The 13465-nt window shown below is 46.7% G+C and overlaps 1 protein-coding gene across 1 annotated transcript in view; it reads right to left on the reverse strand.

The window, feature by feature from the left end:
• xkr6b (XK, Kell blood group complex subunit-related family, member 6b) overlaps nt 1-12474 on the reverse strand; it is a 31019-nt gene extending 18545 nt beyond the window's left edge. The window contains exon 1 of the mRNA NM_001032712.1: nt 11582-12474. Coding sequence (NP_001027884.1) covers nt 11582-12150 — 569 coding nt within the window. The 5' untranslated portion in view covers nt 12151-12474. The remainder of the gene's footprint in view (nt 1-11581) is intronic.
• Between the last annotated feature and the right edge of the window lie 991 nt (nt 12475-13465).

Raw genomic sequence — 13465 nt, forward strand, 5'->3', positions numbered from 1 at the left:
AGCGGAGCCGAGCCAGCGTGACCTCACGATCGGCTGCTAACACAACTGTCATCGCCTGCTTCCCACAGAGGTCCACCAGGGGAGAGGATGCAGAGGAATGATACACAAGAGAGGCAGCAGCAGCAAAGAGATGAATGTATTAGAGGGTTAGCTGGTTGTAAAAAACAACAACAAATAAAAAAAGCCCTGGATGGGGAAAGACTGAGGCAGGCAGGGAGAGTGAGATAAGTCAGCTGGAGCTGACTGCTCAGATGGTGGCGGCGAGGCTTCGAGGTCGTTCCGTGACAAAGCTCCAAGCTGTGGTGTCGGGGTCAGCAGGCCAGACAGGTGGAGATCTGTGAGAAAACAGCGGTTTCCACGCTGTTCTTGTGGCAGCATGGTGCAGATATGGCTGCCACCCAAGAATCGTGCATCCCTCCATCTTCGTGTCGGTTTTCTCTCACCTTCTCCGGAGCTCCAGAGTCCAAGTCGACTTGACCTTCATTCTGATGCAACAGGTGGGGAATTTTTCCCAAATGATGAAAAAAAAACAAAAAAAACCCCCTCAACATCTTTATTTAAACAACACGTTCTCCACCGACACTGATTAATTCCCCAGTGATTCCGGCTCTTGAAAAATGGAAAGTCAGCTGTGTTGCTGCAATTCTGATGGGCAGATGCTGCACAAAGAGCTAATTAAAGCCACGCAGAGTGCTCAGCAGAGAATAATTAATTTCAATTATTATTGTACACTCAGCCGATCTATTCAATAACCCTCACTACAGAACAAATGAACTGGGTAGCCTTTTAAAAGAGAAGCAGACAGCAGTTGCACAACCTCATGATCAACACACAGGGCAGCATGTTCCCATGATGTCTCCATCCTCCTGCCTTTCCCTTCTTCATGCAAACACGGGAGGAATGGGGGAAGGTAATTAATTTAGGTTTCTACAAAATAAAGGCACCAAGTTCTCGATGTAAAGCGCATTAATGATCGTGTGGGTTTTTTTTCTCCTTGAACAAACTTGAGGAAATTAATGTTTTGACGCGGTTAATGTTACGGCATCTCTGGCACGGACAGGTGTAAATGAAAGCTGACACGTCTAATCATCAAAAGTGTGAGCCCAGGAGGGACACACACACACACACACATACTTGCAGCGGACACCTAATGCATAAGAAATGACTGTGCATCGTTGGCAAGATTTGAATATTCACATGACATGACAAGAAATCCAGGCAATAATTTTATAATCCTGTTAAATGTGATTTGTTATTACAGCAAACACATGTAAGCAGTCATTCTACTTATTCAAAAAGCCTTTAATGTTCTCATGTCAATCAGATCAAGGCACGTCAATGCCCAGTAACATTCTTGAGGGACGGGCTGTGTGCCAGAGGAAGCTGGCTGCTGGGACACACGGGAATCCTTCATCTCATTCCTACAAACTTCACTTTCTGTTTTGATCATTTTGAAAATGGAGCAAAAGGCGTCCTATATGCAACACCAGAGATAATATACAATATGTAATAATCAGAAGAGTGCACATTTGTGTGTCTAATGAATAAGCAGCTAAATAAGCTTTTGACTTAAATTAAAAAAAAGATCTGCTTCGAATGACAATTTAGAGCAACACACCAGTGGTGACGCTCTGGACAACACATCCTTCGGGTCTATCGAAGATGTAGTTTTATACTACACACTTTCATGTGTTTACACCTAAACCAAAGCTCTGGCAGCAGATAAAGATAAATAAAGGCTAAATGAGTGCAAATCCATTTCAGATGCTGGGAAGTGGAAGTCCTGAGGAGAAGATACAACAGAATAAAACCAGAATGTGTTCTTCTCAGCTGTCAGCCTGATGATGCTGATGCTCTGCTACATTTCCTTCACTCCAAAGAGATCTGTGCCCGGCAGGGATGTGAGACAGAAGAGTGTGCCGATGTGCCCAACGAAGCAAAAGACCAGTCAGGAATCTCCTGTGGTGGCAAGTGGTAACGGTGAAAAGGACAAACAACAACAAGTGAAAATAACCTTGGTCGGTAACGAACCCATGGCAGGAATATTAAAAAGGTCACAAACAAATCCATTAAATAAAAGCACTTCCTCTCTCGCTCGCTTTAGTATAGTTTAATTGTTTTTGTTCTGTTTTGCCTTTTACCCTGTAAAGCTTATTTCCTCTGTGATTGACGGCGGTGCTAAATTTGGCTCGGGCTGAAGTTCAGCCTTCACAGAGCAGTTTGAGACAGTGAACCCCGATAGAAGGGCGGCCATTCATTTCCTGCTCCAATATGGTCATTTTCACTCATTTCGGGCAGTTTCTTTGAATATTGACATAAATGAAATCCCAAACTTTGTGTGGCCCTTAAACATTAACATTGAATGGCAAAATGGGTACATAAAAAAAGCAGTCGGAGATACGTTTGGCTCTACTTTTTCCCACTTTCTTCCAAACCTGTAAGCCACATGGATGCTGGGGAGCCACAACAGCAGCGTTTGAAGTTCCACAGTGTGTCCCCTTTAAGGAATACTAAACTAATCCGCTCAGACACGGTGTCTGAAAATATCTCAATGTCTCCATTTTCTCGACAAACCGCTGCTGACAAAACATGAGGGAGGACGCACGGACGCAAACTGACACATCACATCCTGTTCAAACACTGGTGTTGTTGAGTTTTCAGTTGTATGGCTGAGGAAATGGCAGTCAGAATATTGATTTGATGTCTATTCAAGCAAATCTTCGTTATAAAATCCCAACTTGTTTAGTTCATTTGGTTTGCATGGATATTTAAACCCTCTGTGTCAACACACTAATAGGTCTTTCACGCATGAATTATGATTTATAAACAACTTACCAACCATTGAATATAACTGCTTCAGAAATAGCTCCCACTATAGCGACCACTATGTGTAAATGGTATGCCCCAAAGGCAGGTTGTTGGCCCATTCCTGTTCCCTATGTTCTACTTCAAACAGATTTTTTATAGTTTACTGTCCTTTCTAGATTTTACTTATTTAAGATTAACCCTCGCCGCGTATATCACCCATGCAAAAGTTGTCTAACTGTAATGAGATTTCCTGCCTCTCTCTAAAAATGCTTCAGCTCTGTGTTGCTTCCTTGACACAGAATTCCACTCTGCCCTGTGTGTGACCTGCGTGCTGACGAGCACCTGAATCTGTAATAATTACCAGTGTCGCGCCGCTTCGTTCCACTTCACATCACTGCATCAGATGCCTTAAACTGCACCGAGTCGTGCCGACCGTTTCTCGACATTCGCTGCAGCATAAGGCAAAAGAACATTCACACCTTCTGTGGATCAGCCATCAGAGGTGACAAATCTCACACATACTGAACATGCTGAATACCTACACCATATACTGTACATGTCCTCGCAGTGATGGAGTAGCAGGTGGTGGCACTCTGAGGCATACGTTGCTTTTGCATAAACTCTGAATACAGTGTGTTTAAGACACGAGCGTGAAAGCATTTACAAGAGCTGCGCTCTCAAGAACGCAATGAAAGAAAGCTCAATATTGATACATGGAATAAAGGATGGAAGTCTTGTGTCCTTTCATGTCTAGAATATTTACTGTACATAAATAAATGACGGCTTGAGTGTGACCACCGACGTCTCTGCCTCTTCCTCCTGTCCCCGCGTCACAATCAGCGTACAGTAGTGGCTACAGTTTGTGACAGTTGGAGCGCTCTTTTTCACGCCGCACGCCGCGCATCTCCATTCAGCTCCTCTCTTAGCGAGCGTAACAGCTCACTAAGCAGGGCATCGCCGCTCAAACCCGAGACGGCGGAGAGCGACGCCTGCGAATCCCTGCAGGTGCAACGCCGTGAGAGGCGTTCAATTATTTATGAGCTGAGATTGTCTGTTTATCAAACTGACGCCCGGAGCGTCTTCAATCATTAGACTCAAATAACGGTGGTCTCCTCTGAACAGTGCTGATGCAGCTTCTGAGACGCGCCAGCGGGAAACCTCAAAAGAAGTGTCTGCACGTGCAGGCGGGACGTTGGGAAAGTGCACATGCATCGTTTTCAGGATTAACGTTATTTTCATTTACGCCGCTGCTGCTTTCAGTTGAGTCGGGATTCTTCAGTGTTGCAGTTTCACATCTCATTACACTGTTCCCTGCCCATGTGACAGGAAGTGCAGACATTTAGATCTTGTGTGTTTACAGATAAAGTACATCGAATCTGAGTCTAGATTGGTGTTTATTCTTGCGTGGCTTGGTCTTCCCACAGCTTGTCTTTTTTGCCAGCGGCTGCTCCCTTCTTCCTCCAGCATGTATGTAGCTCCCAGGACCTCCTGGGCTGTTTGTTGTGTGCAAACATTTCGACTGGAGCTGGGAAAAAAAGCTGAAAGCAGCACTGTTGCTGTACTCACAAGCCTTTGAGATTTGGTCAGTGGTTAAAACAAACATATTGAACACACCCTCAAATGTTAATTATAGTATCCTCCCTTTCCTCAGCATTTAGTATTGATTCTGCTACATGTAGTCTTTTCACCAGAGCCGCCAGGAAGGTGCAAATAACAGAGGATGCAGAAGAAAGTGTAACTCTTTCATGCAGAAATGAAGCCTTTTGTCAGGAGACGGGGGGCAGGAGGGGAGCGGCTGGGCTCTGCCGGGAGCATGAGACGGTGGGCATGCTGAAGCAGCAGAGGCGAGGCGGGAGGTGCTGGGTTGTAGTGAGGCCCCAGCCAGATGCTCCACTTTCCATGGCAGAAATGGAGGTCAAGTGCATCTTTATGTGAAGGTAACACAGGGACGGATATAAAGAGATGGACGCAGGGGAGAGTGGTGGAATCATGACTTTAACTAGCAGTAAGGGACGCTGGAGCTGGCGGCGAAGGAAGCACATTCTTTCTAACCACAGCAGAGATGGATCTACACACAGATGGGAGCACAGTGGTCACCTACACTTGTGACCTTTGACCTTAAAGAGGAGGTGTTACATAATAGGTGCATGGTCCTGCAAAGAATTTATCGTCCTCCCACAGACTCCCTGCACGAGGGAAGTTTAAATTAAAAGCTTCCCTTTAAGGCCCGCCCACCCCCCAATACTCTTCCTCGATTTACGAAGGGCAGCACTTGATAAAAGGCTTTGAGCATTAATATGTATAGAAGCCATCAGGAGGGAGGGAATGATTAAAAACTAGAGGTGTCAAAATGATGTTGTTAACCTTTATTGTGTTCAATTTTTGAAATGCTGTTTACACACATGCTAACGTTGTAGCCAAAGGGCACTGGAGCATGAGGGGGCAGAGTGATGTGATACAGCAGCAAAAGGAGCCTCTGACCCACATGATGGGTTTTAATAAGTGTTTTAAAAGTGTTAAATTTGGGTGGGAGGCAGTGCAAGAGAAAAGCACAAATGCAGGAAGAGATCAGATAATGAGCTCAGACAGCATATCTGCGAGGACAAGATGCTTATATATGTCTTATACAGTATATGTCATTGTGCTGTATATATGCATATTTTATACTGGAGATTCCAGGTGAAAAATAACCTTTGTGCACGAGCATTCCTACTGGATCTCCTCTTGGTCCAGGTAATGATAGCATAATGCACACCGCACATCAAACAGCGCGGTGTTTGCACTGAGCAGGCTCAAAGGCGACGCCACAGCAGAGCAGAGTTAGATTTTTGTAACTTGGAGGGTGGAAATAAAAGAGAGTTGGGAGAATTATACTGGCGCAGCTGCTGTAATTGTCCGACAGAATGGGTTGCACGCAGCACGAAGCAACAGACTTCAAAGTCAATAAATCCTTCGCTGTCAAGAGCCAATTTCCACAAGAGCACACGCTACAAATGTAGCAGTCAGAGCAGATATGGCAGCAATGGCAAAAAACAATCCAGTCGATCTGGAACGAATGAGGCTGGACAGACTGAAAGTCCTGGTTAGAACATGAAAATAATAAACTGTGACCACATAAATAAACAATAACCATAAGTTATTGTTCATTTATTGTTCATTTCTACCTGTATCTGATCCTCTTCTCAGCTTTAGCTTGTCCTCACAGGTATATCTTGGCCTAAATGTGCCCAGCATGGCTGGGAAACTCGACACAGGAGTAATAGGATATTTATCGACTTTAAAAGCTGACCCACTATGATGTTTAGCACCATAATTAATTAGCGTTCTACTATATTATGCAGAAGAGGGAATTATGACCAGCATCATGACTCTGCACTTCTGTCTCATTCCCCTGCTCCCAATCCACAAACAACTGTCTCCAAAAGCAGTCCTGACAACTTGATGGTGGGAGGATTAATGCTGCCGATAACACGAGCATAAAAGAAACTCAAACCTAATTCCTTCGCCTTCTTCCGTAGAATCTGCTTCAAACGCGTCCGACTAAATTAATTCTGTTAGGTTAAATCAAAGCTCCTGTCAGAGCACGACGAAGAGGGGAACACTTCAAATGGCTGGTTCATTACCGCCAACTACTGGCCTGGCATGTTTACTACAGCAGCGCTCCTAAGTTAGTCAAATGTTTCTACTAATTAAACTGATGTGTGGAACTGGACTATCTTGCCTTTTTCAGCTTGTATCTTTGCAGAAATGGATCAAAATAAATCCCACTGTCCGTGTGGTAATGACCAAACAGCTTACCCAGTGCTCTGGTGACGTTCACTGATGTGTTTTTAATAGCATAATCTCTGTTCTCTGAGGGGTAAATGTTCAGGAGATGACTTTTGGTTAAAAAAATAAAATAAATTAAAAACAGTGCAAGGGAGAAACAGAAAGATGATCAGAAGCAGGGGAGGGTGGGAGGGCTTCACTGTCCACTGGCTACAGCACCTCTCTCTGGTCTGAGCGCCTGAAGAAACAGGACATGGAAATGTGTGTGTTCCGCCACACATGTGTGTTTTTCCTCGTCCGTCCCCGAGCAAGGTAGAGGCTGTGATGTGACACGGCATATAAGAAGGTATATAAGTGTAACACTGGGCTCCCCCTCAGGTGTGGCGTGCACACACATATGCATGGGATCAGCATGCTAATACTGGGCCTCGTACCCCATCTGGCCTCGTGCTTGATATTCCTGCCGGGGCGCCGGCCCGTCACTGTCGGTTGACCACTGTTAAGAGGCAGCAGTGATGCAGCACCACGGACCTTCGGGCTTATGTTGTTTTGCTCAGGACACGGGCCTGAGGTGGTTAAATAAAGCCTCATCACAGCCTCTTTATCTCCTTTCGTTCGCCCTGCATGAGCTCTCTGCAGCAGCAGCAGCAGGAGAAAATGGGCTCACTGGAGTTAGCGCGGGAGCGTTTAGTGGGATTTTATGTTCCACGTGCAGGTAAGGTCGCGCACAGCGTTGGAATAAATATCATGACACATCATTTATTGCTCTTTTGTGGTGCCGGTTCAAACATTTCCAAGCAAGGCGTGCTAATTTAATAACAGAGCTTGATCTCTAATCCAGACGTCGCTGAAGCAATAGAGCAGTTCAATCCCTCTCTCTTTCCCCTCCCGTGCCTCTGAATCTGTCTAATCTCTGCCTTTCTGTCCTTCTACCCCCAGCTGTGACAGACTCCCAGGAAAACTGTGTTTTCTTGCATTTTGATAGGCCAATCCGTCGCATAATTGCGGGGTTTTCTGGCAGTGGCAGCATTAAAGGTCTGTTCCCTGTTATCAGCACTAATAGGAAAATGAGCAGCATTAGTGAGAAGTCAGTAAACAATACGCAACAAAATCAGAGGTGTTCTTTCAAACCTTTTTTCTTCTTTGTTCGCCGCAGAATAGACAGTTTTTTTCTCAGTCAGTCCATTTGCGACTAATCAATATCCTGGTATTCTGCCTCGAAAGCGATTTCGACTGCCAGGAATTATCTACAAAATGAAAAATTTTGGGGATGTGTTGACCCTGAAACTTGAGCAACAATTCAATAATAGATATTTTAACACAGCAGTGGGCGGGGCCAAACCTGGCCAGGACAAAGTCTTTATGTCTATACCTTATTGTATAGGTAGCAGTGATTTTATCAAGGCCATTGTTTTCCTATTTCACCCTCTCAGCAGTTTATTCATTCCCTGCCGGGGCAGCCAGTTACGTTATATCATCTCCATGTCTCACTCCACTGCGTCTATGAACCTTTCTTGGCAGCTACAAGCAGCTCAGGCAGCCAAGACAGGCTTTTGTCGACTTGTTCCCAGTCTGTATTAATATTTACCAGGCTGGGAAACACGAGCACGTGACAGGCATGACATGATGTCTCTGTGATGCTCGCGGGTGAGATGACTTGTTTAGGATTACCAACTGATCCAAACATCTAATCTGTGGCATTAAAACAATCTGCAGAGAACCAAGAGGGAAGGACAAGACTGGGGAATCCCCTTTTTGTGGTCCAGGTTTCTGTTGTTTGCACACTTTTAGGAAGACTATACATCAGCATCGTCTCCAGCAACATGGGGTTTAAACTGTGACCAATACATGGGGAACATGGACTTAAGACTATTTCAAATAAACGTATGTACCAAATACAGCTTGTCACTCTCTTTAGAAAACCCTAAAACTGTGTCTTATCCTTTGTTCATTGACAATAAGGAATAGTTATTAAAAGGAACTCTTTGTAAATATGCTAGCCAACACTATGAAATGTGTTCATCATAAAGCCCCTTTAGCTCCAGAAGGCCCAGTATTAATCAGGTTCAGAATGTCAGAGTGAGCAATGCATCTCTTCATACGAACCCAAGAAAGAGCGGTGCAGCAACATGTAATAATTGCTAATGTTGCCACAGGGGACAGCATAGTTAGCATGCACGACTGTCGCTGGGCTGCGAATCTGCAAGAACACAATCAGTGTCTGGTGGCATCAAAATGAATTCCAGCCTGAATATTTCACCTTCTTGTTATTCACATGCAGTTTGAGGTCTATAAATATTGTGGGTGGCCCTTTTTTCATGGCCTCAGTAAGACAGCCCACACGCCAGTGGTGACATCATGATAGAGAAGAAACCGGACCACCGGCTACAGTGTCAACACTCATATCTTCATGACGTTGTGTGAAAACTCTGCTTGCTTTTATACAAGGTCAAAGCACATAGTGGCAGAGTGACGAGTGAAAACGTCTCTGTTTATTTCAGCACTGGACAGCTCCCACCAACAGCAGAGGCTCCTTGGAGGGAGGACAGCTCCTGACATAGTTCAAAGGCATGTAGCTTACTAGTGTCTTTATTAATATTTAACAGAAATTGAAACTACTACTACAACTACTACTACATGCTTTAATAACAACATTGTCTCCATCTCACTTCTAGTGCCAACACAAATCCTCCTTATATCAAAAAGGTTATGGCGTTTGAAGGTTGAGCCGGTGTAACGGGGAGCACAAAGCTCTAACAATCTTCTGAAACACTTCAACACACCTCTTTAATTCCAAGCTATATTTTCTGGGATTTCCCAACAACAGAGCCTGGATTTCCTCAGGTGCGGGGCCAAAGATGGCTGTGTTTCTCTTTTCCATCCGCGCTTGCTGCTAATTTTGACTCGCACTGATTAAGCTGTCCATCGCACTGCCAAGAGACCTCCAAGCGTGCGAACAGAATCTCTAATGCTTCGGGGGACGTCGCCAGCAGTGCGGGGAGGACAACATGAAAGAGCTGTGCAGAGTCAATGACATGGCGGGATTACAACTGGGACATCCTGCCCAGTTCAGTCAACAATTACGACGGGAACAACTGCAAAAAAAAGAGAAAAGCTTGATGGTTCTGTCGTGAGCTCAGTCCTCAGGTGCACGCAGGGAAAGCAGCTAATTGACTGTACAACTGAAAATAAGATGAGACATGATGAGGCAATGTTTTCTCCTCGCTCCTGTCAACTCTTTGTCTTGTTTTCCTGTGCTAATCAAAGCAGCAGCTTCAACAAACCGAGCTGAGAATGGCAGAAAAACTGATGAGTTACTCTGTAAATAATGAGATGAGTGCACCATTGGAGCGCCTCTTAACTCACAGCGTGGAACATGCTATAACATAGCAATGAATGCTCCTGGAAGTCTGTCCTCTCTGGACGACAATCTCCATAACATGCATTAGCCCTGTGGCTAGTGATGCAGCAACATGACAAGAGCAGCTTTTGACCCTTGAACCTGCACCAGCAGCCAGGCGGCTGGTGTCCAAAGGGAGTCAGCAGCCTGACACTGATCCCCCACCCCGGGCTCCAATTTGCATGACACGCCAACAGAACATACCAGCCTCCCTACAAGCAACTTTCGATTTACTCGGTGGTGCCACAGAGGCAAATGTCACGTGGGTTCGATCCTACTCCAGTCTGTTGAGGAAATATACATTTGTTGACCGCTGGAAAAGTTCATGTGACCTGTTGAACAAATTATGAAGCCAGTAAATTCTCCAGATAACACAGAAAGCTGCTGCTTACACGGGAAAGAAGAATTCAAGCAGAAGCACAATCAGAGGCCGACGGGCACTATTTTTCCATGATAATCTCCCCACAAAGATACAAACAAAATAATCAATGGGGCCCTGGTGGTGTAAATAAAGCTGAGCCCATGCAGCTGCTGCTAATCAATACCATGGCTCTGAGGTGAGGGCTGCATGCACTGCAAGCCGAACCAGACCAGAGAAGGTGAGGCGGGTCTGTTCAAAGGGTGAGGGTGAAAATGGAGAGGAAAGTTCGCGCCAGAAGCATCATGTGTGACACACAGGTTTGCTGGTTCAAAAGCAGCAGCTGTTAAATATGTTTGCGGTGACGCACAAAAAATACACCCACACGTCGACCAAAACCCCGACAGCCTGGATATCATCCTTTTTCTCCCCAGCCGCTGGTCGAGCAGCCTCCGTGCGCTACTGCCCCCCCCCCCCCCAGGAAATGCCAGCCACTGCGTCTGTCTGCACCAAAACAAATCGCTGCTCAGGAGCCTCCGACACTGACTGCGTGAGCTGCGCGCGCCGACCTCAGATTTTACTACAACATGCCACCGAATGCGCGCACACATATCGGTCTTCGGTGTTCACGACGAATCAATTACACGCCAAGGGGCGCAAATGGGGACCAAACGCGAGGAGAGCCGCAGAGGAATCGATGGCATCGTGTCCGTTGCTTTTGCGAGCCGCGAAAACAGCTGCTTGTCTGGGCTGCCATGGTTTGGGAGGGGGGGCGGGGGGGGGGGCAGTGTGAGTGTGGTGAACAGCGCTCGGACACGCACGCGTTTTCATCTACTACCTGTCTGCCTTTCAACAAACAGCTCTTCCCTCCCCACACAAGCGCAATGGCGCACTGTAATGAAATGATCAAAGCGGTTCTTCGCAGCTGGACCAGTTTGTTCCGGGTCCGTTCCAAGGATTTAAACATGTCGATAACCGCGTAAATTATTGTTAATTATACGGTGAAAAGGAAAAAGTGGGTGATTTTGGAGGCGAACAGACTTGTGGGCAGTGTGAGCAAAGAGTAATGGCATCAGCACGGCGCTGATTTTCATCCCAGTCATGTACACAACAGCGGGTTATATCAGGTGACAGCCAAGAGGAGGTTAGGAGGCTGGAGTGAATGGGGCGAGTGAGATCAGCATTACGCACTGATCTCTGGGGGCTCGACTGATCCTTTTAAAGACAAAACTTTCACTTTGTCTTACCTCCACACTTGTCCCAATTGAAAGATGTGAATGACTGTCTGCCAGATCCAGACAGAGAGGCGGCAGCATTTGTCTCTTTGCAGACAGGCTGCAGCTCTACGACTACTCAGCCCTTCCACCGAGCCCAGTCCGCCACCAGTGTAATCCTGCACAAACCACCTGAAGCTCAGAATCTGGACCAGAACCGACGGCACCAGCACGAAGAACAGGGTCAGGCCCGACCAGAGGAAGTCCTGCTTGTGGTAATAGTCGACGGCCAGCCACAAGTCCGTCCCCACGTCCCAGAAAAAGACCAGCAGCGCCAGGATGATCCACAGGCAGTCCAGCCAGAGGCGCTCCTCCAGTGTCGGCCGCGCCGTATCTTTCCCTTTCTCCTTCCCCTTCGTCCGGAGGTAATGCAAACAGGCGCTCCGGCAGCCCCAGTAGCAAGATGAGGTGTTACAGCAATGGCAAATGTGGAATGAGCTGCCGTTCCGCGTGTCGTCCTCTCCCGTCCCCACCACCTCGTCCAGGTTGTGCAGCTGGGCGAAACCGGTGACGACCCCGCGACCATCAGATTTCGCTGCCATCTTTCCCTCTGATGTTCCCACCTCCTCCGGTTTCCGGGGTTCGTGACGACACTTCCCTGACACCTGTTCTGCACCCCAAATGTTGGAGCCATCTAAAAGCGGGGTGTCGGCGCGTATCTGTCCCCGGGAAGCGCACCGGTGGCGCCCAGGACGCAGCACATCTTGATTTCTCTCCGCTGCAAATGTTTCTCCAGCTACTGGCGATGATCTATACTATGAGTTGAAAGAATTTGACTCCTGAACTCTAGCATCCAGCTGTGGTCGGATAAATTGTACCTTCTCACCCCACGCGCTTCATCTGATCCACTCACTGCAGCTCACTTCCAGCTGCATCATGAGCAGACCATCCTTGCACTGTCCCACACCGACGTAATTCATCCCCCACCTCCTCTCCCCCTGTCTCTCCCTCTCTCTCCCAGACACTCATGCAGACACTCAACATCTCTCTCTCTTTCTCTCTCTCTCTCTCTTTCAGCGTGGTTGCCATCTAGTGTCTCCTTTGAGCGCCCCAACACAAACTCCACTCTTTTCACAGGTTTCAAACTTTGAATCTCAAACTCAGAATTGCTCTCTTGTAAATTTCATCTTGAGTCCAGCGTCCGAGGTGACTGATGTTTGTTGTATTTTGGTGCTAACCCCCCCCCCCCCCTCTCTCTCTCCAAGGATCAACCACGTTCAGATTAGACCATGCCCCAGAGCGGCATTGCTGGGTCACATCCAGTGTGGAGATTGATTGGATCGTGCACGTTTGCCCCACACTGCCTGCCCTCTGTTTGGAGGCTGAATCCTCCTGGATTCACTAGATAATCTTATTCATGCTAATTGCCATTTTTAACAGCATAGACGTGGGGTTGTCCAAGCATCCCTGCTTATAGGGTTTAAAACAAACATTTCAACGGCTTTTGAGCTCGTAAAGATATCAGAAACTCATTTTTATCAATAGAAAACCGTGTAACGTACAGACAGGCTCGCGTGACGGCATCAGCCCATCAGGTGACTTGCTGTCTCGTCTGCCCCGGGGCCCCCGCAGCTGGGCTCTAATGTTCGCGGGAGATGGCAGGCAGTTTTATACAGCCGAGCAGCCAAATCGCTAGACATCAGATCAAATTAGAGAGCACTTTAAAAATATAAAGAAATACACGGAAGAAATAAAAGCAGTTTGTCACAAATGGCCCTTCGGGGCAACGAACCAGCGTCGCAGCTGCAGAAAACGAAAGCAGCTTTAGACATAAGGTTGACATAAGGCATCACACATGAATAGGCTGCCGTGCTTAATAATTTGAAGAAACAAAACAGTGTGTACTAGCACAGCTCA

The sequence above is a fragment of the Takifugu rubripes genome, chromosome 16, assembly GCF_901000725.2.
Source record: "Takifugu rubripes chromosome 16, fTakRub1.2, whole genome shotgun sequence".
Classification (NCBI taxonomy): Eukaryota; Metazoa; Chordata; class Actinopteri; order Tetraodontiformes; family Tetraodontidae; genus Takifugu; species Takifugu rubripes.